This window comes from Salmo trutta, chromosome 5, assembly GCF_901001165.1.
Source record: "Salmo trutta chromosome 5, fSalTru1.1, whole genome shotgun sequence".
Taxonomy (NCBI): Eukaryota; Metazoa; Chordata; class Actinopteri; order Salmoniformes; family Salmonidae; genus Salmo; species Salmo trutta.
Window position 1 is genome coordinate 30,938,435 of NC_042961.1, and position 24,272 is coordinate 30,962,706.

Genomic DNA, 24,272 nt, shown 5'->3' on the forward strand with positions numbered 1-24,272 from the left:
GGGATGTAAACAGTGTAACACCAATGTGAACATGGCTTCAGTAAAACGCTGTCAATGACAGAGGACTTCAGACCAATGGTTTACATATACACATCATTGCTTCAGACACGTGAAATAAACTAATATTTCGTTTTTTTAAACAACAAATATGAGGCTTCATCAGATACTCCGCAATGCAGCAAACTTCAGGACGGTCTTTGACTTCGGCGACAGAGAGGTTGCACACTGGTTCCCCAGACATATGGCAAAAGGTTGGTGAACACTCTCAGCTAACGTTACGCGCGTGAACGGTCTGGTCAGCGTGTTAGCTAGCTAGCTAGGTATCTTTATGTCAGTTGTAGGCTATATCTAGCTAAACGCTTGTAATTAACTTACTATGTGACATGACTTATTAGAGGTCACAAAATGAATACAGAATCCAAGAAAGCAAAAAGTCAACTAACATAGCTAGCCCAGGTTTCTAACATAAACCTAGTAGCCTGGGCCGCCCCCCCCCCCCCCTACGCGTGAACGCGCACGCACTCAATTCTTCAACGCTGCGACTTGCTTGCTGGTTGGGATTTCTGCTCTTCACTCCTTTGACAGTTTAGGCAACATTTCACTGATCGTAGTAGCATCATTTTTTTTTTTTACTTGTGTCCTTTGATCGCGGGGGAGGCACCAGTAATGTCTGCAGTTTTCGGTTTGGCTATTTGTTTCAAGTGTATTAGTCTAAATAAGTCTCTTTGCCAAAATTCGTCATATTTTCCATTTCTTATTCGACTAGAAGTTGTTCTGAAATGTTTATAGCTTGCCTACATTTTACTCCCTCCTCAATGTTTAATATAACACAGATTAATTATTAATTTCGGTTGCCTATCCTGACGTGAAGTTTGTTCTATAGAAAGTATTTGACTCTGATGTGTGCCACAGAAAGTGTTTGACTGTAGTGCCAAAATTAAGGAAATTAGAAGTGGGGGGGGGATTCGGCAAGGCAATTTTCTTGCCTGCCGAAATTCTCCCCGCCCTTCTATCTTGGGACTGCAAGGCCTGGCACAATTCAGAATCATTTTGGTAGCTCATGTTGACAAGTAGTGTGTGCCACATAAAGTATTTGACTCTAGCCACAAAATGAAGGAAATTAGAAGGGTATTTCGGCAGGCAAGAAAATGGCCTTGCCGACCCCCCCCCCCCCCCCCTTCTAATTTCCTTAATGGGAGGGCACTTCCATTGCGACAACCAGACCAGCCCGTGGACTCTTCTAATGGATGCAGAGTCCTTGGGGCTAGACCACTATCCAGAGATGGATGACAAGGAGATCGTTGGCAAGGTGCCTCACCTCAAACCAGGACCTGAAAAAGAAAGCGATGAACAGCTGCAAAGCACTTTCGGGAATCTCTCCATCACGACGTGCCTCAAACGTGGTTATGATGCTGCAATCCTACCTCGCCCTGCTGATCCCTCCCAGGGGGTGGTGACTAGCTTCTTAAGGAGGCCATAGAAGTGTCAAGGCTGTTCACTATGCTCCAGACAGACATGGCACGTGCCAACGGCAAGGCTTTGACATCAGTCAAATCAAATTTTATTGGTCACATACACATGGTTAGCAGATGTTATTGTGAGTGTAGTGAAATGCTTGTGCTTCTAGTTCCAACAGTGCAGCAATATCTTACATGTAATCTAACAATTCCACAACTACTTAATACACACGAATCTAATTAAAGGAATGGAATAAGAAAATATAAATATATGGATGAGCAATGATAGGGCGGCATAGGCGAGATGCAATAGATGGTATAAAATACTGTATATAATTATGAGATGAGTAATGCAAGATATGTAAACATTGGTGGCAATATTAAAGTGACTAGTGATCCATTTATTAAAGTAGCCAATGATTTCAAGTCTGTATGTAGGTAGCAGCCTCTCTGTGTTAGTGATGGCTGTTTAACAGTCTGATGGCCTTGAGTGGTGACTTCATGCCACCATCTTTGGCTGGCACATTCTAAACTGCCACCGCCAGTTCAGAAAACATTCTTGGAGCTCCCCTTCACGCCAGGATCCACCTTTGGGCCAGGGGTCAACAATACAGCAAGACTACAAAACTGCACAAAGACAGTGAGACTTTGCAGGAGTTCTTGCCGACTGCGCGCCCTTCCAGCCCCTCGGAGGAGCTGGAAGACAGGGCAGTGTGTCTCGAGGGCGGTGCAGCAACGTCTTGGCCCCCCCTCCTCCACTGCTGAGACTCCAGGGAAATGGGAACCGGCGTTTTACACCCCGACAGCAGGACAGGCGTTGTGACCACCCTTACAAGCTGCGGCACGCGGCTAAGGGTGGGCGGGCCCCGGCAGTCCTTCTGAGGTGCTGGTGGTCGGCGTCAGCTGTCTCTCCCAGGCCCAAAGGGCAAACTGGGAGAGGCAGCTGGTATCCCTCCAGGACTGTACTGGGCACAGTCCTGAGTAGGGATGGGTACCGAAACCCGGTATTAAATGAGCCCCGGGGCTAAATTATGAAATACCGTAGTATTGATAAGCTCCGACATTATCGGTTCTGCTTTCGGTACTGGAAAGCTACATAAATTACTATTGCTACATAAATGTTATTTTGCACATTTTATCTCACCAACCGTTTCTAATTTGCAATAAGATTAAGACATTCGTCTATGATGCATTTTCGCTATTCCCAAACGCTACAGCACCTTGCTCTTAATTAGTGACCATGGCGGAGAGAGCTAAATGTTAAAAAGTGTGGTTACACTTCGCCAGAGTCGATAATGACAGTGCTCGTGTTTTGCTTGTGTTTCCGCCCTTACAAGCAATCTGTCCAAACATCTATCGAAAGTGCATCATGTACAGGCAGAGAAATGCACAATTTTCGACTGCCTAGCTCGTAGTTCATTTCTCGTTGCCCGGTCTACGTTAGGTATGTATGCTAGCAGCCTTGAGCCCACACACTGGAGTTAACTCAATTATGCGAACATGGGTTCATGATCAAAAGTAACCATTGGCAAGCTGATTGTTTAGCTGAGGGTGCATTCATAAATTCAATCACCCATTTTAAAGATTTAGCAATTTTTTTGTTAAAGTTGCAACTACAATGAACCAACCCACTCCTCCCTCTAATACCGCTGGTCCAAGCCAAAGACCAGCCCAAAGCCCCTTCATGCTGGCAGCTAGTGGGATGATGATTGAGGAGAGGGTGAATGAGTGCCACCTAGCCGTGACCAAGTTCATAGTGAAAGGCCTACACTCCTTTGCAACAGTGGAGTCCAAGGGCTTGAGGTAACAGTCTGTCAGTAAATATTGAGTTGTATTAATTTTTAGGATATAGTAGTATAAAAGGGTTGTATGTTAGTCCCATCACTCCACAATACAATACACAACAACACAAAAATGATAATTCAGCACATGAAAACCAATATTTTTTTTACTGTAGGGAGATGAGCAAGGCACTCAACCCCAAATATACCCCTCCCTCCAGGAGTTACCTCAGTGACACATTAATTCCTACCTGGTATGGTGTAGAAAAGGCCAATGTGATCACTGAGCTGAAGGATGTTCCAAAGCTGGCCATCACATCAGACGGGTGGACCAGCCTCTGTCAGGACCACTATCTCACTGTTACAGTGCACTACACAAGCCAGGGCAGTGTAAAACAGAAGGTCCTCCACACCAGGGCAGTGTACAAATCGCAAACTGGCCAAGTAGTGGCAGAGGAGATCTCAGACATTCTGGAAGAGTTTGAGATAGAGCCGAACAAGATTGTAGCTGTGACTGTTGATAATGCTGGAAATATGGATGTTGCCATCAAGAGGCTACACATCCTAAAAATAGGACACATTGAATCTGGCAGAGCAGAAAATCTACAAAATTACTTCCATTAATAAATGGGCAGCCTGAATCAGAGCAGTGGTCGTGTGGTTCAAGAGATCCTCAATGTCCAAAACAGTCTTGAAGGAAAAGCAGCAGCTCCTTGGTAAGAAGCCAGTTCAATCTATTAAAGTATTATTTTGAAATTCCCACATTTAACAATTTAATTGAATATTCAAGTGTGTGGTAATTAAATGTATGTTGTTTCAGGCATTCCGCAACACTCACTCATCCTTGATGTCAAGACCAGATGGAACTCGCTCTATCTAATGATAGAGAGATTCATGGAGCAGTATCCTGCGATCCAAGCAGCAGCCTTGGACCCACGACTGCGAAAAGCAATGACCAAGGACAACCTGGACCGTCTGAAGGACGAGGACTTCCATAAGGATGAGGAGTTTGTCCAGCTCATGAGAATCCTCTATACATCCACACTGTGTGTGTCATGTGAAAAGAATGCCACCTGTGGACAGATCAAACCCATCCTCCAGAAACTGGAAGAGCATTTCACTGTGAAGCATGTAGATACGTTTGTGTCAACCATCAAAGAGAAGGTATGGGAGAACCTCTCAAAGCGCTATCAGGATGAGGACATTCAAGCCTTCCTGCGTGAGGCCACAGCAATGGACCCCATATTTAAAGGGAGGCCGGTGAATGACGCCGCCTGGAACAGGCTGAGGAAGGCAGCTGTTGAGGCCAATGTGACAGGAGCAACACCAGGGCTGTCAGAGGAGCCGGAGCAGACAGACAGACAGACACAGAGCAGCAGGAGGAGGAATCTGAAGGAGAAGGAGAGGAAATGGAGGGCTCCCGAGTGGGCTCCCGAGTGGCGAGTGGGCTCCCGAGTGGGCTCCCATTGGGCTCCCGAGTGGCGCAGTGGTCTAAGACACTGCATCTCATTGCAGGAGGCGTCACTGCAGGACCTGGTTCGAATCCAGGCTGCGTCACATCCGGCCGTGATTGGGAGTCCCATAGGGCGGCGCACAATTTGGCCCAGCGTCGTCTGGGTTTGGCCGGGATAGGCCGTCATTGTAAATAAGAATTTGTTCTTAACTGACTTGCCTAGTTAAATAAAGGTTAAATAAAACATATATTTTTTAAATGTACAAAAAAAGAAGTGCCTCGGAGGAGCTGTTCTCAGAGGAGGACAGGGAGTTGAGGTTGACAATCCAACAGGTCCCTCTCCCTCAGTGAGCGTGTTGACCTAGAGGTCGAGCTCTACAAAGGTCCATGGCTGAAGATCCTGTGATGTGGTGGTGGGAGAAGAGAGATACTCTGCCCCTCCTCACAAACATTGCAACAAGCTACCTCTGTGCTCAAGCCTCCTCCACCACTAGCGAGAGGGTATTTTCGACTGCAGGAGAGGTCCCCACTTCTGCCAGAGAAAGCAAATATGTTGATCTTTCTCCAGAAGAACTGCTAAGAACTGTTAGTCCTTTTGCAGCCTACCTGCATGCCCCACCACTGTATTTTCTTTTGCAAGAAAATATTGTTTATTTCATTTGTTTTACGTTTCCATCATCACAACATTAGTCTATAATAGTGATTTGTTCAAAACATTGCTGTTTCTTTTGCTGTAAATAATTTTTATTTTATTTATTTTACATTTCAGAAAATAAAGCAATGTTAATTCTGTTCTTAATTTGTTTCGGGTTTTTTTCTCATAAAAAAATAACAAAAGAACCGATAAGAATACCATTAAAGTACCGGATCAATAAGCAGTATCGGTAAGAGTAGTAAATCCGTTAAAATCTTAACGATACCCGTCCCTAGTCCTGAGGGATACAAACTCCAGTTCCGATGCCGACCACCGTCCTACAGAGACATCTGGGTCACCTCAGTGCTCCGGTTGGAGATAACCTTGCTCCTGAGCAAGGACGCAATCAGGAAAGTAGAGCCGCTAGAATGGCTAAGTGGGTTCTACTCCACGTATTTCATAGTTCCGAAGAAGGACTGCAGCTTTCGGCCGATTCTGGACCTGCGAGGCCTCAACAAATGTTTAAAAGAGCTCAAGTTCAAGATGCTCTCGCCAGCGTGGGTGTTGCAGGTAATCTTGAGCGACCAATGGTTGACCACGCTCGACCTGACGAATGCATACTTCCATGTTCCTGTTCATCGAGATCACTAGAAGTACCTCCGGTTTGCCTTTGAAGGAGTGGCTTACGAAAAAGGTCCTCCCGTTCTGCCTCTCATTGGTGCCGCGTACATTCACAAAGTGCATGGACGCAGACCTAGTGCCTATCATGTTCCAGGGCATTCTAGTGCTGAATTGCCTGGATGACTGGCTGGTGTGTGCTCAATCAAGAGAGCAAGCTACAGCAGACAAGGATAATCTTGAAGCACATTCAAGACCTGGACCTCACCATAAACAGGGAGAAGAGCAACCTGACTCCCTCACAGATGGTGGTCTTCCTGGGGATGTGGATAGACTCTTATGAGAACACGTCTCCCTCAGGTGAGATTGGAGAAGATACAGGCCTACCTAGACCGTTTCTGGCTTGGACGAGCTGTGTCCGTATTTGAGTGCCCGAAAGTTACTCGGCCTACTCACGTCGGGCCACTCCAGCCGGCTTCTTTCACCATCTACACAAAAGACGATGCAGACATCATCAGCTATCGGTGACAAATGCATGTGTGACGACTATGTTGAAATGGCACTTTCACTCCTTCCTGTTGGAGTGATACAGAACAGTCCACCGCAGGGTGCTAGTGTGCATCGATGCCTCGCTAGTGGGTTGGGGGGGCGGAATGTTTCCTGCCGAGCAGAAGGATACCATATTGTAGTGCTCCAATAGCTCACATAACCGTGGTTACACACGTAACCTTCGTTAACCTTGATACCTGTGTAACTCTCTTTTTCATAGTAAGGGAAGGTTACAGTAACCCTTCCTCCTCTCCTCTGGTCTCTCTTCAGGTCTGAAACAGATGAAGGACAGTGTGAAGAATGTTGACTGCATCCTAGAAATCCACGATGCCAGAATATCCTTTAAAGGGCAATTGCCCTTCCTGATTTGCTGTTGTTTTTCATCAATGCTAATTAAGAAATGCTAGCGGCCTTGACTGAAGGCAAAAAAGAGTTGTCTTGAGGGTGGGTTTTGATGTGGGTGTGTCTTTGCCATTCAATCACAACAAACAAGGCCAGTAGTAAGTACAGAGTGATAAACTAAGCTAGCTTTGCTATGGAGAGAACAAAGTTTTGAAGTAGAGGACTTCTCCCTTCTCATAATGGTCAGCAAATTAAGAAATGTGTAGGCTAAAGTCTGAGCTGACCTTGTCTTTAGCCAAGCGGAAAGCAGCTTGTGGGGTATTCAATGTGAACATCCCACACATCTTCCTCTGAAATGTTACATCACATAACACGTTAGCTTGATGTATTTAGCTAGCTACAGAATCGTTCCCCTTTAATCTGTAATATCATAGATAGCCTGGCTCGCTAGCATTATCAAATTAGTTTGTATAACCAAAAGTAGCTACTAGCTAGCTAGTACCAGCTATCTACTTAGATAACATACTCACCAACACCAGTAGTTTGACGGTTGACAGGCAGCAGAAGTGACCATGTCGGTTGTAATCCATTCCTGGCCATCTGGCAATATTGTTGAAATGCATTGGAAGTTTGAACTAAATTTATGGAAGCCCATTTTCACTCCTATTTGCCAAGCTAAATGCTCGTGCTTTGCACCCATATGCAGACTTGACAACACATGCCCACGTGGCAGCTCGGGACAGACCTTAATGTGTTGTCTCTGGGAAATTGGACATCATTGGCAAAAGTGGGCATGTATGTAATCCATACCCCCAGTAAGTCATGACGAACTCACGTAAGACTGACTTTATGACCAAAATGATCCTATTTAGACTTTGTAGTCAATTTTGACACTATAATAAATGTTTATGGCTCATATTGATGCCACACAAGCAGTTTAAAACCAGAGAAGTTGGTTCTAAGGGGCATTGTGGCATACATCGCTTGCCCTACCTTGCCCCATCACCCTCTGATGGACTCACATCACCAACCACGGTTGCGGGATGAGTCGCCTTGTCTGAGACCTGAAGAATTGCATTAGCTCCCAAACGAATGACTTTAGCTCAGTGGGTTAACACGGACTTGCACAAGTTTCTTTAACAGTAGAACATCCCGTTCTCAGGTAGAAACCCTCTTTTCCAGGATAGTCTGGACGTCAGACCTCATCTTCTGGTGCTGAACAAGATGGACCTGGCTGACCTGTCTGCCAAGCATGTAGGCTACTGTAGCAGATCATTGTTTTGTTTCTGTAACCTGGAAGCTTTGTTCAGCTCTGTTTCTGTTGATGCATGACAATGTCTGGCATCCAGACTGGTTGTTTTTGTGTTTTTCCAGACAAACCCGTGTGAGTGTATATGGCCAATCGTGCAGTAGATTAATTGGATTGGCCTCTATATAATGAATTGAGACCAAGCGTCCAGTGCAGCGCTGTATGTAGTCCTGATGCAGACTTGTGAGTCCTGATCCAGATCTGAATGTTTTGCTCTCCAGATGATTTTGAAACAGCTTGAAAGACATGGAGTGAAGAAGGTCCTGTTCACAGACTGCCTCAGACAGAGAGATGACAACGTAATAAAGGTAAGAGAGACCGAGAGAGACGGAGAACAACATCAAAAAGGAGAGGGAGAGCCTGTGAGATCCTTAAAGGAAATATCCACCCAAAACCACAAATTCTTATAATTTACAGTGTTAAATATAACACTAATGTGTGAGAACAATATTTTTTTGTGAACAAATGTTTCATTTTTTTATAATAAGATTGGTAGCAACGTGAAAATTGTAGAAATCTTTTGCAGCTCTAGTCGACTACAAAACTCACAATGCTCTCTATGGGCTGGCTGGCTAGCTAGCAAGGTAGCTAGCTAGCAAATTTAACTACACACAATTAATACCAAAGTCAATATCAGTGACTTAGCTGTAAAATTGCCTAAATAAACTGCACTATCAATTTAGGAGTCATTTTCAGTTCAATGTGCCTCGCAGAGTGGAGTATGACATTCGCAACGGCCATGCAATGCACCCTGGACTGCAGAGGCAGACAAATAGAAGAAATGTGTGGACCCTCTATCAAATTACAAATTTCTCGAGGTAGGAATATCGCAAAAATATGATCAAATAGCTCATTGCAGAGAAGACAAACTCTCGCGTTATGACATCGGCCAGAATTGAAATCTGGCGTGTATAATAGACATATTTGCGATCTAAAAGTTGTATTCCTATTAACTTCCAGTGTAGTGAGAGCAGTTTTATCATACCAGACGAGGTTCTGTCTGCTTTAACGGCAGTAGCTCAGATATACATGAAATGACCCCGGGAATCGATAGATCACTCAGAGATGCACAAAAACAATATAACATTCAAAATGGGTGAATCTTTCCTTTAAGAAAGGGTGACTTTGCAGTTTGGTTATAACTGTTCCACAGAAGACCGAGTTAGTAACATTGGGACAGCTCTCTCCTACTCTGTTAATCTTCCTTTCTGTTGTTGCAGCTGGTTCCCATGGTCACAGAATTAATCGAGAGCCAGCCACGCTTCCACCGAGAGGAGGTGAGGTCATGGCCTATAACTGATTGAGGAATGATTGATTGATTGATTGGCTGATTGGTTTCGATTTTGTGTTTAGAAAAAACAAATGTGTAGTATAGGGCTACGCTCAGTCCTAGACGATAACAAATGAGAGTTTTACAACCCTAAATTCCAGTTCATTTGGTTGTCAATTTGAAGCTATGTTTGTGTGTCCAGTCCCCTTTCCATCCTCCTGGAATGCTTACGGGACCAGCCCTGAGCTCGTTTTTCAATTGTGTTGTCCCACAAGGATCCGTTCTTGGACACATCCTGTTAATTCTGTTTACCCTCGGTCGTGTCATCAGCCATAATGAAATCTCATTCCACTGCTATGCTGATTACACAGCTGTATCTGAAAACTTCCCCAAGTCCCTCTGCTCATCTTAACACCTGTCTTGAGGAGATAAGGGCATGGATGACGCAAAACTTCCTTCAACTCAGCAGCAAAACCATTCGCCTATAACCCACCTCTCAAGCAAGAACATCCCCCTCTCATCCAATGTTTACAATCTGGGCATTAAGCTTGACTCCTCTATAACCTTCGACAATCACATCAAACATCTGTGCAAAGCATCACTCTTATCACCTCAAGAACATTGCCAAACTCCGTCCCACCCTTACTCAGTCTGATGCAGAGAGGCTCTTCCATGCCTTTGTCGCCTCAAGGCTGGACTACTGCAATGCGCTCTGCACTCTTCACGGACACTGTGGTGAAGAAGGCACGACAGTGACTCTTTAACCTCAGGAGGTTGAAAAAGTGTGGCCTATCCCAGAATGCCCTCAGTGTTCTACAGGAGCACAATAGAGAGCATACGGTTGGGCTGCATCACAGCTTGGTATGGAAACTCCACTGTCGCTGACCGCAAGGCACTACAGAGAGTGGTAAGCTCAGCTGAACGCACCATTGGGTGCACACTGCCTGCCATCCAGGACACCTACAATACCACGGCCTATTCTCCCAGCTCCCACCACTCAGACACGGGCAGTACAGGAGCATTATAGCTAAAACGAAGACTGGCCAATAGCTTCTACCTCTAGACCATCAGGCTGCTGAATAGCTACACTACCAGTCAAATGTTTTAGACCACCTACTCATTCAAGGGTTTTTCTTTATTTTTACTATTTTCTACAATGTAGAATAATAGCGAAGACATCAAAACGATGCAATAACACATGGAATCGTGTAGAGATGGCGCCGAAGAACATGGATGACGTTTTACATTCTCCCAACCAATTGTGCTATTAAAAAAAAACAAAAAAAAACATTTTGTGTAACTTATTTTGTCAGATATCCTGCATTCACTGGACAGGCCCAGATCCACACTTTTTGCGTGAAGAAAAGATGCCGGAAAAGGGGAGGCAGATCGGGGATCCTTCTGAGAATCCGGAGGCAAGCGAGTAAACTCCCAATGCCTTACATTCTACTTGCTAACGTCAATCATTGGAAAATAAAATTGATGACCTACTATTAAGATTATCCTACCAACGGGACATTAAAAACTGTAACATCTTATGTTTCACCGAGACGTGGCTGAACGAAGATGCAGACAATATAGAGCTAGCGGGATTTTCCATGCACCGGCAGAACAAAGCATGTCACATGCGCAACTAGCGGGGAAAAAATCCTAGACCACCTTTACTCCACACACAGAGATGCATACAAAGCTCTCCCCCGCCCTCCATTTGGCATATCTGACCATAATTCTACCCTCCTGATTCCTGCTTACAAGCAACAACTAAAGCAGGAAGTAGCAGTGACTTGCTCATTACGGAAGTGGTCAGATGAGACAGATCTAACACTACATGACTGTTTTGCTTCCACAGACTGGAATATGTTCCGGGATTCATCCAATGGCATTGAGGAATACACCACCTCAGTCATCGGCTTCATCAATAAGTGCATCAATGACGTCGTCCCCACAGTGACTGTACGTACATATCCCAACCAGAAGCCATGTGTTACAGGCAATATCCGCATCGAGCTAAAGGCTAGATCTGCTGCTTTCAAAGAGCGGGAGACTAATCCGGAAGCTTATAAGAAATCCCGCTATGCCCTCAGACGAACCTTCAAACAAGCAAAGCATCATTACAGGATTAAGATTGAATCCTACTACACCGGCTCTGACGCTCGTTGGATGTAGCAAGGCTTGCAAACTATTACGGACTACAAAGGGAAACCCAGACGCGAGCTGCCCAGTGGCGCGAGCCAACCAGACGAGCTAAATGCCTTTTATGCTCACTTTGAGGCAAGCAACACTGATGCATGCACAAGAGCACCAGCTGTTCTGGATGACTGTGTAATAACGCTCTCGGTAGACGATGTGAACAAAACCTTTAAACAGGTCAACATTCACAAAGCCGCTGGGCCAGACGGATTACCAGGACGTGTATTCAAAGCATGCGCGGACCAACTGTCGAGTTTCTTCACTGACATTTTCAACCTTTCCCTGACCGAGTCTATAATACCTAAATGTTTCAAGCGACCACCATAGTCCCTGTGCCCAAGGAAGCGAAGGTAACCTGCCTAAATGATTACCGCCCCATGGAACTCACGTCGGTAGCCATTTAGTGCTATGAAAGGCTGGTCATAGCTCACATCAACAGCATCCTCCTGGAAACCCTAGACCCACTCCAATTCGCATACCGCCCCAACAGATTCACAGATGACGCAATCTCAATCTCACTCCACACCGCCCTTTCTCACCTGGAAAAAAGGAACACCTACGTGAGAATGCTGTTCATTGACTACAGCTTAGCGTTCAACACCATTGTGCCCACAAAGCTCATCACTAAGCTAAATACTCTGGGACTAAACACCTCCCTCTGCAACTGGATCCTGGACTTCCTGACGGGCTGCCCCCAGGTGGTAAGAGTAGGCAACAACACGTCTGCCCCGCTGATCCTTAACACTGGGGCCCCTCAGGGGTGTGTACTTAGTCCCCTCCTGTACTCCCTCTTCACTCACGACTGCGTGGCGAAACACGACTCCAACACCATCATTAAGTTTGCTGACGACACAACAGTGGTAGGCCTGATCACCGACAACGATGAGATGGCCTATAACGACCTCTCCCTCAATGTGAGCAAGACAAAGGAGCTGATCGTGGGCTACAGGAAAAGGCGGGCCAAACAGGCCCCCATGAACATGACGGGGCTGTAGTGGAGCGGGTCGAGAGTTTCAATTTCCTTGGTGTCCACATCACCAATGAACTATCATGATCCAAACATACCAAGACAGTTGTGAAGAGGGCACGACAAAATCTTTTCCCCCAAAAGGAGACTGAAAATATTTGGCATGGGTCCCCAGATCCTCAAAAAGTTCTACAGCTGCACCATCGAGAGCATCCTGACCGGTTTCATCACTGCCTGGTATGGCAACTGCTCGGCATCTGACCATAAAGCGCTACAGAGGGTAGTGCGAACTGCCCAGTACATCAAGCTTCCTGCCAACCAGGACCTATATAGTAGGCGGTGTCAGAGAAAAGCTCCCCTCCCAAAAAAGCTCATCAACACAAAAAAAGCTCCTCAACAGCTTCTACGCCCAAGCCGTTAGACTGCTGAACAATTCATAACAATCGCCATCGGACAATTTTACATTGACCTCCCCCCCCCACTCCCTTTTGTACACTCGCTGTTTGTTTGTTACCTATGCATAGTCACTTCGCCCCCACCAACATGTACAGAATGCCTCAACTAGCCTGTACCCATGCACACTGACTCGGTACCGGTGCCCCCTGTATATAGCCTCGTTATTCTTATTGTGTTACTTTTTACTATTACTTTTTATTTTAGTCTACTTGGTCAATATTTTCTTCTTGAACTGCACTGTTGGTTAAGGGCTTGTAAGTAAGCATTTCACGGTAAAGTCTACACTTGTTGTATTCGGCGCATGTGGCAAATAAAGTTTGATTTGATGTAGTAACCCAAAAAGTGTTAAAATATATTTTATATCTGAGATTCCTCAAATATCCACCCTTTGCCTTGATGACAGCTTTGCACACTTTTGGCATTCTCTGTCAGCTTCACCTGGAATGCTTTTCCAACAGTCTTGAAGGAGTTCCCACATATGCTGAGCACTTGTTGGCTGCTCTTCCTTCACTCCGTGGTCCAACTGATCCCAAACCATCCCAATTTTGTTGAGGTTGGGTGATTGTGGAGGCCAGGTCATCTGATGCAGCACTCCATCACTCTCCTTCTTGGTCAAATAGTCCTTACACAGCCTAGAGTTGTGTTGGGTCATTGTCCTGTTGAAAAACAAATGATAGTCCCACTAAGCCCAAACCAGATGGGATGGCGTATCGCTGCAGAATGCTGTGGTAGCCATGCTGGTTAAGTGTGCCTTGAATTCTTAATAAATCACAGACCGTGTCACCAGCAAAGCACCCCCACACCAAAACACTACCACCTCCATGATTTACGGTGGGAAATACACATGCGGAGATCATCTGTTCACCCACACTATGTCTCGCAAAGACACGGCAGTTGCAACCTAAAATCTCCAATTTGGACTCCAGATCAAAGGACAAATTTCCACCGGTCTAATGTCCATTGCTCGTGTTTCTTGGCCCAAGCATTTCTCTACTTCTTATTGGTGTCCTTTAGTAGTGGTTTCTTTGCAGCAATTTGACCATGAAGGCCTGATTCACACATTCTCCTCTGAACAATTGATTTTGAGATGTGTCATTTATTTGAGCTGCAATTTATGAGGCTGGTAACTCCTAATGAACTTATCCTCTGCAGCAGAGGTAACTCTGGGTCTTCCTTTCCTCTGGCGGTCCTCATGAGAGCCAGTTTCATCATAGAGCTTGATGGTTTTTGCGACTGCACTTGAAGAAACTTTCGAAGTTCTTGAAATGTCCTGTATTGACTGACCTTCATATCCTAAAGTAATGATGGACTGTCGTTTCTCTTTTGCTTATTTGAGCTGTTGCCATAATATGGACTGGGTCTTTTACCAAATAGGGCTATCTTCTGTATACCCCCCTACCTTGTCACAACACAACTGATTGGCTCAAACCATTAAGAAGGAAAGAAATTCCACAAATTAACCTTTAACAAGGCACACCTGTTAATTGAAATGCATTCCAGGTGACTACCTCGTGAAGCCGGTTGAGAGAATGCCAAGAGTGCAAAGCTGTCATCAAGGCAAATGGTGGCTATTTAAAGAATCTCAAATATAAAATATACAACTTTTTTTGGTTACTACATAATTCCATATGTGTTATTTCATAGTTTTGATGTCTTCACTATTATTCTACAATGTAGAAAATAGTAAAAATAAAGAAAAATCATTGAATGAGTAGGTGTTCTAAAACTTTTGACCGGTAGTGTACCTGCTCCCCCTGGTTGCTCCCCATTTGGACATTTCCCGTCCCTCAACAGACCTCTACCCGCAACCTAAGATCAAGCAATATAGCCTGCTCCTCCACTACCAAGCTTTGCTCCATTGGGAGGTCAGGCTTTTTGCTCGACCCAGTGTTCATTTTGGCACTCTTTTTATTATTATTATTCTTTTTTTGTCTAGTCTTAGTCATTCTGACTTAAATAAAATTAAGTGCTAGTCACATTGTTGTCATTTGAATAATGATTTAGTCTAGTTATTGTCAAAATGATAAACTGTGGGCCATTTTAGTCAGGTAAATGTCCTTTTGCTTTAGTCACATTTTAGTCGCATCACATTTGTATTGAGTCATTAACCTATAATAAACATGAATCACTGACTTGTGTGCTTGTGCACAAATAGCCTTGTCCTACCAATATATTTTTCTGCATAACATCCTTTTATCTTTCCAACAGAAGAAATATGACAGATGTGTAAGAAACAATTATCTGGCCATGTAAATTCCTATTAATCCTACATAGAAATTGCACATTACATACAAAAGAGAGACACACATGCGCAGAAAGAGAGTAGCACAATCATCAGATGGTCCCGCAAAGTATTGGCAAAGTAGTATGGGTTGCACCTCCATCACTTGGTCACGTCATTTCCATTGTTATGAATGTTCCAAAATGTTGCCCGAGTTTGTTAGCTATAGCTAGCTAATGAGGTAACATTACTGAACAAGGTGTAGTCTAAACAAATGTCTAATGGTCCAGTCCACAAGTATCCTAATTTTAGGATGGCCCAGGATATGCTTTATGAATGTAAAATGTGGCCCGCCAATGCACGATAGAAAGAAAAAAACCTAGTGCCGTTATTATGAGTCGTATCTTTTGAATGGTAATGGCTAGAATCTATACTCACGGGAAATGAAAACATAGCTAGACTGTTCTTTTACTATTAAACTTAATGCTGCTATTATTTTTAATTTTGTAAAGCAGCTTGTGTTTCTTAACTAGGCAAAGGGTAGCTAACCAGAAGTGTCGTGTATTTGGCATCATTAAAGGTGAAGACTTATTTTATCAAATCAATTCTCTGTAATTATTATTACGTGATTAAACTAATCATGTCAATTTAATTAACTAGGGAGTTGGAGCACCACAGAACATCTTCAGATTACAAAGTTATACTTTTCCGAATGTAACTCTTCAGATATTTTAATATCTTATCAATTAGTCTTCAGTTAATGAGTTATTCTTTACCTCACGTCAGTCTCATCTGAACGTCATAAATTGTTGGTTATCTGCACAAACCCAGCCTTTACTATAAATCATCCATACACCAATTGACTTAATCATTTATTTACTAACTAAATAATCACAGAAATGCATAAACAAACAGTAGATATTGGTTACTAACAATGATAGGGAAGATTCCCTAGTGGGCTAAACCGATATGACGGCTTAGTGGGCAAAGGGAAGGGGGTGTGGACTGAGAAAGAGCGGGAAAGACCAAATGGATTCATTACACAGTCTATAATTATATACTATGAAATGCTAATCCTTCGCACATGAACGGCTGCTCATTCGAGAATAATTGCAAGTACATATTTACGGTGTATGTCATTGTTGTCTTCTCTGTTGGAATCCGGTCTGTCTGCTGGAGAGTTAATCCGAGTCTCTGTCTCTTTCTTTTCCCTGAAGATCCAAGTCTTTCATGGTTAGAATGGATACTTCAGAGTACCATTCAGAAATGTTCTCATAGAATAGATGTTTCGGCGGTTGTCGGTATTCGCATCCCAGGTTTACATCATTTCTAGCTGCAGACTAGTAATTAGTATCTAAGATTTGCTCATATTCTGTAGGGATCGATAGTCTCAGAGTTTAACCATTTCCAGCTGTGTAGCCAATGCTCCACGTGGTTTGGTTTTCTAGTGTTGGTACGCAAACCTGTGCCACCTCAGCTTACACGAGGTATGCGTGGTCTGAAGAGGATTTCCTCTGGAGGGGGTTTTATTCGTAACAATAGAAAAGGCGGTTCCATGACGCCAGGTCATGTCTGTGCTCATGGGGGCGTGGCCGGTGACTAGTTAAAGTTTACAAAAATACAATTCTCTCAAAATTGAAGGTTAACATCACATTACATCAGTTCACAAATAGTTTCATCTTTACTCATTCATTTTATACAAGAATTAGATGCAAACCCCATAATTGAGAAATGTACACATTCAGAGATATAGTTGTGTGTTTCCTGTCCTTCATGAGGTCACAAAATGAAACACACTCAACATAACTGTCCCTTAAGTGTCTACGGACCATTCCTACACTCTCAAAGGTGGACATATTGTTTAAAACTCCCATTTTGGGGATTTAGGAGTTTGGCCAAGTGAAATCCCTTGTTCACTCTGTGGTCTCTCTCTCTGCATGAAAAGGGGTAGAGAGTCTCCGCCAGGAATTTACGACCTGAGATAACAGAACCTGGGTGTAGGAGAGAGTGAGAGAGGGGGAAGCCACGATCTACACCCAGAAAGGGCCACGTCATGACAGAAGGCTAGTGGTGACTGGTTAGCTACGGGGAGAGACGCCTGTGCAATGTGTGTAATCGGCGGCAGAGCCGGAGTGGAGCCTATCGTCCCACACTCATCGCTTGCTCCCCTGCAGCTCACCAGCTGATGTAGGCTAGGCTGTGTGTGCTGGGTGTGGCGCGTCCTTCCCACTGCTGAACAGAACTTTGCATCTGTGCTGGTAATTTTACTTGTCCTCATAACTGGAAAGCTTTCAATCTCTCAAACTCTTGTCCAGTCCACTTAGTTGTCAGAGTTTAGTCACATAGATAATTCCGTCTCAATTTAGTGAACTGAAATGGAAAAATCATTTTTATTTAGTGTTCGTTTTTTCTGGGTCTATTTAGTCAGTTATAGTCTCGTCAATTTGCCACTGAAAAATAGGTGTTTGACGATTATTTTTGTCACCATTTTTGTTGACGAAATTAACACCCCCACCTCTGGAATGTACTCACGGCACCACAGACTCTGGGCTCCTTTAAAACTGGCCTAAAAACCACCCTCTTTAGAAAAGCCTTCTCTTAGTTATAGCTGTGTTCCTTGGTGTCTTTGTCCTTGTAGCATCAGCTGTGTTCTTTGTCAGTTGCCCTGTCTAGTTGTGTCCTTATTTCGTCTGTCTGTATTATTTTGTTTGTCTGTCTGTATGGTTAATAGAGGGGGTAAACAACGCTCTTTTATGTGGTCTGAATGTGGTTACGGCCATGTGGTCATGTTATGACGTGTGTTTATTCAATGTTCAGAACACCAACTTCTGTCTGATGGTGATTGGGGTGCCCAACGTTGGAAAGTCATCACTCATCAATGCTCTGAGGAGAACCAACCTCAAGAAAGGTACAACTTAACGTTACAATGAGATATTGGGATTAGGAGAATTCCTTGTGGTCTGGATTTCATTGAACCCTTGTTGAGGTAATGATGATCCACCTTTTTCTACCTTTAGGTCGGGGGTCAAAAGTAGGAGGGGAACCAGGCATTACCAAAGCAGTGTTGACTAGAATACAGGTGAGTGATGGTTTCACCTGTCTGTGTTCCTGTCACTTGTCTGTTTTTGTGTATATTCAGTACTTAATGTGTTTGTGTGTTCCTCTTGTGAGGTGTGTGAGAGACCCATCATCCATCTTCTAGATACGCCTGGTGTCCTTCCTCCGAAGATACAGAGTCTGGAGACAGGCATGAAGCTAGCCCTATGTGGTGAGTACAGACTAGGTCTGGCCAATGATGTATAGCCTCTTTCCATGACATAAACTGACCAGGTGAAAGCATGATCCCTTATTGATGTCAGTTGTTAAATACACTTCAATCAGTGTAGGTGAAAGGGAAGAGGTGGGTTAAAGAAGGATTTTTAAGCCTTGAGATAATTGAGACATGAATTGTGTATGTGTGACATTCAGAAGGTGAATGGGCAAGACAAGATTTAAGTGCCTTTGAACGGGGTATGGTAGTAGTTGCCAGGCGCACCAATTTGAGTGTGTCAAGAACTGCAATGCTGCTGGGTTTTCATGCCCAACATTTTCCTGTGTGTATCAAGAATGGTCCACCACCCAAAGGACATCTAGCCAACTTGACACAACTGTGGGAGGCATTGGAGTCAACTTGGGCTAGCATCCCTGTGGAACACTTTTGACACCTTGTAGAGTCCATGTCCTGACAAATTGAGGCTGTTCTGAGGGCAAAAGGGGCTGCAACGCAATATTAGGAAGGTGTTCTATGACATATATGGTTCTGGACCCACCTGGTCTCTGTATTCCATGGTACTACAGTGCCACCTAGTGGAATCTAATATATTGTTTTATTTTTAATTTTTCCCCCAATTTCGTGGTATCCAATTGTCTCATCGCTGCAACTCCTGTATGGACTCGGGAGAGGCGACGGTTGAGAGCCATGCGTCCTCAAACACAACCCAACCAAGCCGCACTGCTTCTTGACACAATGCCCACTTAACCAGGAAGCCAGCCGCACCAATGTGTTGGAGGAAACACCATACACCCGGCGATCATGTCAGCGTGCACTGCGCCCGCCCTGCCACAGGAGTCGCTAGTGCACAATGGGACAAAGGACATCCCTGCCGGTTAAACCCTCCCCTAACCCGGACGACGCTGGGCCAATTGTACGCCGCCCCATGGGTCTCCGGGTTGCAGGCCGGCTGCGACAGAGCCTGGACTCAAACCCAGAATATCTAGCGGCACAGCTAGCACTGCGATGCAGTGCCTTAGACCACTGCGCCTCTCGGGAGGCCAGTGGAATCTAATATAACAGCCAAGCTCTGATGGGCCTCTCACACTGTATGGATAAATATGAACTTTCCAATGCTCTCAATCATATAACAATCGAAGCATGTGGGAATTATATGGCAGCCCTTTGACACAGTGACTCCACATCAAGCCATGTGATTATCAGCAGGACATGCAGTATGGCCGTTATAATGATGACTCCCTCCTCTGCTGTTACTGTCAGGAACCATCCTGGACCATCTAGTAGGAGAAGACATCATGGCAGACTACCTACTGTTCTCTCTCAATAGACTGGAGAAGTACAGGTACAGGCAGCTTTCCTGCCTCTATAACATAACATGGCCAGTCCTCACTGGCCATTTTTATAATTTTACACCATTGTTTGCACAAAGCACTGATTCCAATATTGTATATTGCAGCAACATTGAATCCATTGAGTTACTCAAAAGTGATTTGAATGTCGCTGAATGTAACCTTGAGAGGTGAGTGTTTCTTTGTGTCTAGTTACATGAAGTGTGTGTGTGTCTGTGTGTAGTTACGTGGAGAGGTATGATCTCAGGGAGCCTAGTGATGACATCCAGCAGGTGTTGAATCGTATCGCTGTCAAACTGGGAAAGACTCAACGAGTTAAAGCCATCACTGGAGTGGGTAAGAGAGAACCATATCATACTAAATATTTTGTAAAACTGTGTATTTACATTGTAAGTTGTATTTACATATAACAATTTACATAGTAATTGCAGAGTAATAGTTCAGTTCTTACAACTATTACAGGGTCACGTTTTAGCATCGAGACAAATCTTTATACTTGCCTTATTAAAGGCTTTTGTTAGCTATTGGTGTATGTACCTAATCTCTGTGTTCCCTAGGTAACATCACCCTCACAGTGCCTAACTACACAGCAGCAGCCTATGATTTCATCAGAGCGTTCAGGAAGGGAGAGCTGGGACGGGTCATGCTGGACTGACCACTACCACACCACAGACTGACTACAACACAGACTGATCACTACTACAACACAGATGATTGGTCTGGCAGACACACACCGTACTCACAGACTCAGGAGTCTGGTCTCTCACCATAGACCTCTACCTGACAGAGACCTTGTTGGAAACTCGAGTGCAGGTATCCTCTCCACAGTAGACTGCTTTCTAGTCTCTGCTTTCTAGTCTCTGCTTTCTAGTCTCTGCTCTCTAGTCTCTGCTCTCTAGTCTCACCCAACACAGAGCAGCTGATCAGTAAGAATGCCGACACTGTTGTTTGTACATAATCTGTTTATGTACCTGTTAGTGTAAATGCACACAATCATAATAAAATGTATTTTATGTACAGTATCTTGATTGCACAACAGTTTTAAATGGGATTGTACAGTAACGGGCGAGGGGAAAGTGCTTTGGGAAGGGAGTAGCGGGTTAGGGATAGGGGGTTGATTTGGGATTGGGTGTGGCAGTTTGTAGTGTTCGATTCTTGGATGGGGTCAATTACATTTCAATTCAGTTGACTCATTGCTTTTGTCATGAACATTTTAGAAATAATTGTGTAGCTAGCAGTCGTCACTCATTCATAGGAACAGTACAACTATTGCTGACACAGTCATGGAAAGTCAGTGTCTAAGAACTTAGATGTGTTAATTAGCATGCAGGGGCATTGTCATAAATGTTTACCTATAAAAGACACATATTTAAGTGAATACAGTTCACAATGTATGCTAGCGATCCATTTGATATATAACTCTGTCTGCATATGAAAATATAGCTTCTTAGGTGTATGAGAGAGATTCATAGTTAGTGAAAGTAACTGTTCAATGAAAATCCCATTTTTAAAAGCTCATTCTGTACACTCTAAATAATGATGTTGACTCACCAAAAACCCCACTTCAAACTTGTATCTGAAACAGACAGTTTCAAAAATGCTTGCTATTTCCTGATATTATGTGACCTCACATACTTTGGCAAGATGTCTGTTTGGCTCATTGGCTGAGCTGGAAAATCAGATGTTTATTTGTAATTAATATTTATAATAACCAGTATACGCCCGCACCATTCTGTTTGTGAACAGGACAAGCAGGGGTACACAGAAAAGCTGCTTTTTAACATACTTTAATACCTATTTCACTCATATTGTAATTCATTATTAGGTCATATTTCATTAAAATCTGGAACACTGGACAGCTACTGAGACTAAGTGAGAGATTTGTCTCACAAATCATGTGATGCTGACTTGTCAATGCTCCTTTTTACCAATACATTTTAGTTCCCACCAATGTCTGGCCATCCTGACTTCTGTCCCGATGCTAAAATAGCTTTGCCTCCCCAGGGCAGGATAGCAGACCTGTAGAACGAGCCACAAGGCCCCTCTTGTCACATCAACTCCAGCTCCTCCCCTCTGGCGTTCCATGTCGCCGGTAGACTAACCACCGGTCCATCATTACGCACACCTGGCATCAATCATTCCGCACCTGCACGTCATCATGAGGCACACCTGGACTCCATTACCTCACTTATTACCTCCCCTTTATCTGGCACTCCCTTAGGTTCCTTCCCCAGTCAGTATTGTTTCTTTGTTTATGCTAAGACGCTACTGTTCTGTTGTCTCGTTTGATGTTTGTTGTTTGTTGTTTTATTAAACGTTTTACCTGCACCTGCTTCTCGACTCACAGCATGTTTGTTACAGAATACTGACTCAAACAATGGAAGCAGCAGGAGAACAAAATATCTCTGACGGTTGACGAGCAGGGATACCTTCTACGTCAACACCAGGACCAGCTGGCACAACTGGGGACGGCTATGGGAGAGGTTCTTCGCAGTGGGCAACGTTTCAAACATACCCGGGAGACGTTGCCGTCAACTAGCGGAGGATACTCTACAACCAGTCGAGCCAGCACAACAGCCCATTCAGCAACCCGCTCAGGTCAGCGATGCCCGTTTGTCCCTCCTGGATAAATATGATGGCACCCCGTTTGTCCCTCCTGGATAAATATGATGGCACCCCATCTAAATGCCGTGGCTTCCTACTTCAGTGCTCCCTGTATACGCACTAGAGGGGAGCTCCCACCACCGAGAGGTCCAAGGTTGCCACGGTTATTCCTTTGCTGACTGGGCGGGTGTTAGTGGGCCACGGCCATCTGGGAGAGAGGAGAGGAGGAGCTAGATTCATATGAGGTGTTCATGACTCTGTTTTAAATGTATCTTCGATCATCCCCCAGATGGCAGAGAGGTGGGTGAGCGTCTACTCCAATTACGGCAGGGTCCAGACTGCTGCATAGTACACGCTCACCTTCCGGACAGTAGCAGCATCCAGTGGCTGGAACGAGCCGGCGCTTCGTTTGCTATTCAGAAGAGGTCTGCGCGAGGAGGTCCAGATGGAACTGGCCTGTCGAGACGACAAGCTCTCATTGCAATGGCCATCCGTCAGGGTAACCTACTTCGGGAGCGTTGGTACTCTCATCTCTTTCCTTAAGGGTGGTCCCCGTAGGTTGGTGTGGAGCCCAGCAGCCGACGAGGCCTTCTGTCTACTCAAGGGACGTTTCACTTCCGCCCCATTGCTCAAACACCCAGATCCCACGATATCCTTTGTGGTGGTGGACGCTTCAGAGTTGGGCGTTATGGGTGCAGATCTGTCTCAACGAGATGGTAATCCTCCGACCGTGGCCCCCAATTCACATCACGGGTATGGAGAAGCTCGGGGTCACGGTCAGACTCCGGGTACCGGCCTCAGTCCAACGGCAGGTGGAGAGGATGAACCAGGAGCTGGGGAGGTTCCTAAGGAGTCACTGTCAGTACCGGCAAGGAGAGTGGGCTCGATTCCTTCCATGGGCAGAGTACACCCAGAACTCGCTACGTCGCGCCTCCACTGGGTTTGACTCCCTACCAGTGTGTTCTGGGTTTTCAGCCGGCCCTGGCTCCGTGGCCCCGGGTTAGACCGAATCTCCTGTGGTTGATCTCCAGCTCGCCGTCCACCGTCAAAAGGAGCAGACCGACTGCCACCTCAGTGCGACCCCTGTGTTCCACCCTGGGGATCGTGTCTGGCTTTCTACCAGGAACCTTCCACTCTGCCTGCCCTGCAGGAAACCAAGCCCCCGGTTTGTGAGGCTGTTCAAGGTCCTCCGGAGCATCAACGAGGTGACGTATAGATTACAGCTTCCCAGTGACTACCATATCTCACCTTCTTTTCATGTCTCCCTTCTCAGGCCAGTGGTTCCTGGTCCCTTAGCTGATGCTGTCCCCCCCCCCCCCGGCCTATGCCATCAGATCCCGACTGGATTTCTGACGTTGTGGGGGTCGGCTCCAGTACCTGGTGGACTGGGAGGTGTATTGCCCAGAGGAGCGGTGTTGGGTTCCGGTGGAGGACATTCTGGATCCCAACATCATCCGTGATTTCCACCTTCACAGCCTGGACTGGCCCGCTCCTCGTCCTCGGGGTCGTCCCTCTGGTTGGCGTCATCCTGCAGCTGGAGCCGTGCATCAGAGGGACGGTACTGTCACGTCTGCTCCTCCCCTCCGGCGTTCGATGTCGCCGGTATACTAACCACCGGTCCTAGGATCCATCATTACGCACACCTACACGTCATCATGAGGCACACCTGGACTCCATTATCTGGCACTCCCTTAGGTTCCTTCCCCAGTCGGTATTGATCCTGTGTTTATGCATAGACCCTACTGTTATGTTGTCTCATTCCATGTTCGTTGTTTTATTAAACGTTTCACCTGCACCTGCT

The 24,272-nt window shown here is 45.1% G+C and overlaps 1 protein-coding gene across 5 annotated transcripts; it reads left to right on the forward strand.

Moving 5' to 3' along the window:
• Positions 1-24,271, forward strand: mtg1 (mitochondrial ribosome-associated GTPase 1). 5 transcript variants are annotated; one of them, XR_003878275.1, is made up of 12 exons: positions 1-251; positions 6,763-6,827; positions 7,984-8,088; positions 8,365-8,451; positions 9,364-9,420; positions 18,065-18,155; positions 18,265-18,326; positions 18,419-18,515; positions 19,779-19,860; positions 20,091-20,203; positions 20,425-23,676; positions 23,806-24,271. XR_003878275.1 is itself a non-coding variant. In XM_029753356.1 (11 exons), exons 1-11 carry the CDS (start codon positions 149-151, stop codon positions 20,520-20,522), a joined length of 960 nt encoding a protein of 319 aa, XP_029609216.1. In that variant the 5' UTR covers positions 1-148; the 3' UTR covers positions 20,523-24,271. The 5 variants fall into 5 exon arrangements, 1 of the variants encoding a protein (XP_029609216.1); XR_003878274.1 differs by having other exon boundaries at positions 20,425-22,465; positions 22,761-24,271; XR_003878276.1 differs by having other exon boundaries at positions 20,425-20,680; positions 21,872-24,271.
• The last annotated feature ends 1 nt before the right edge of the window (position 24,272 follows it).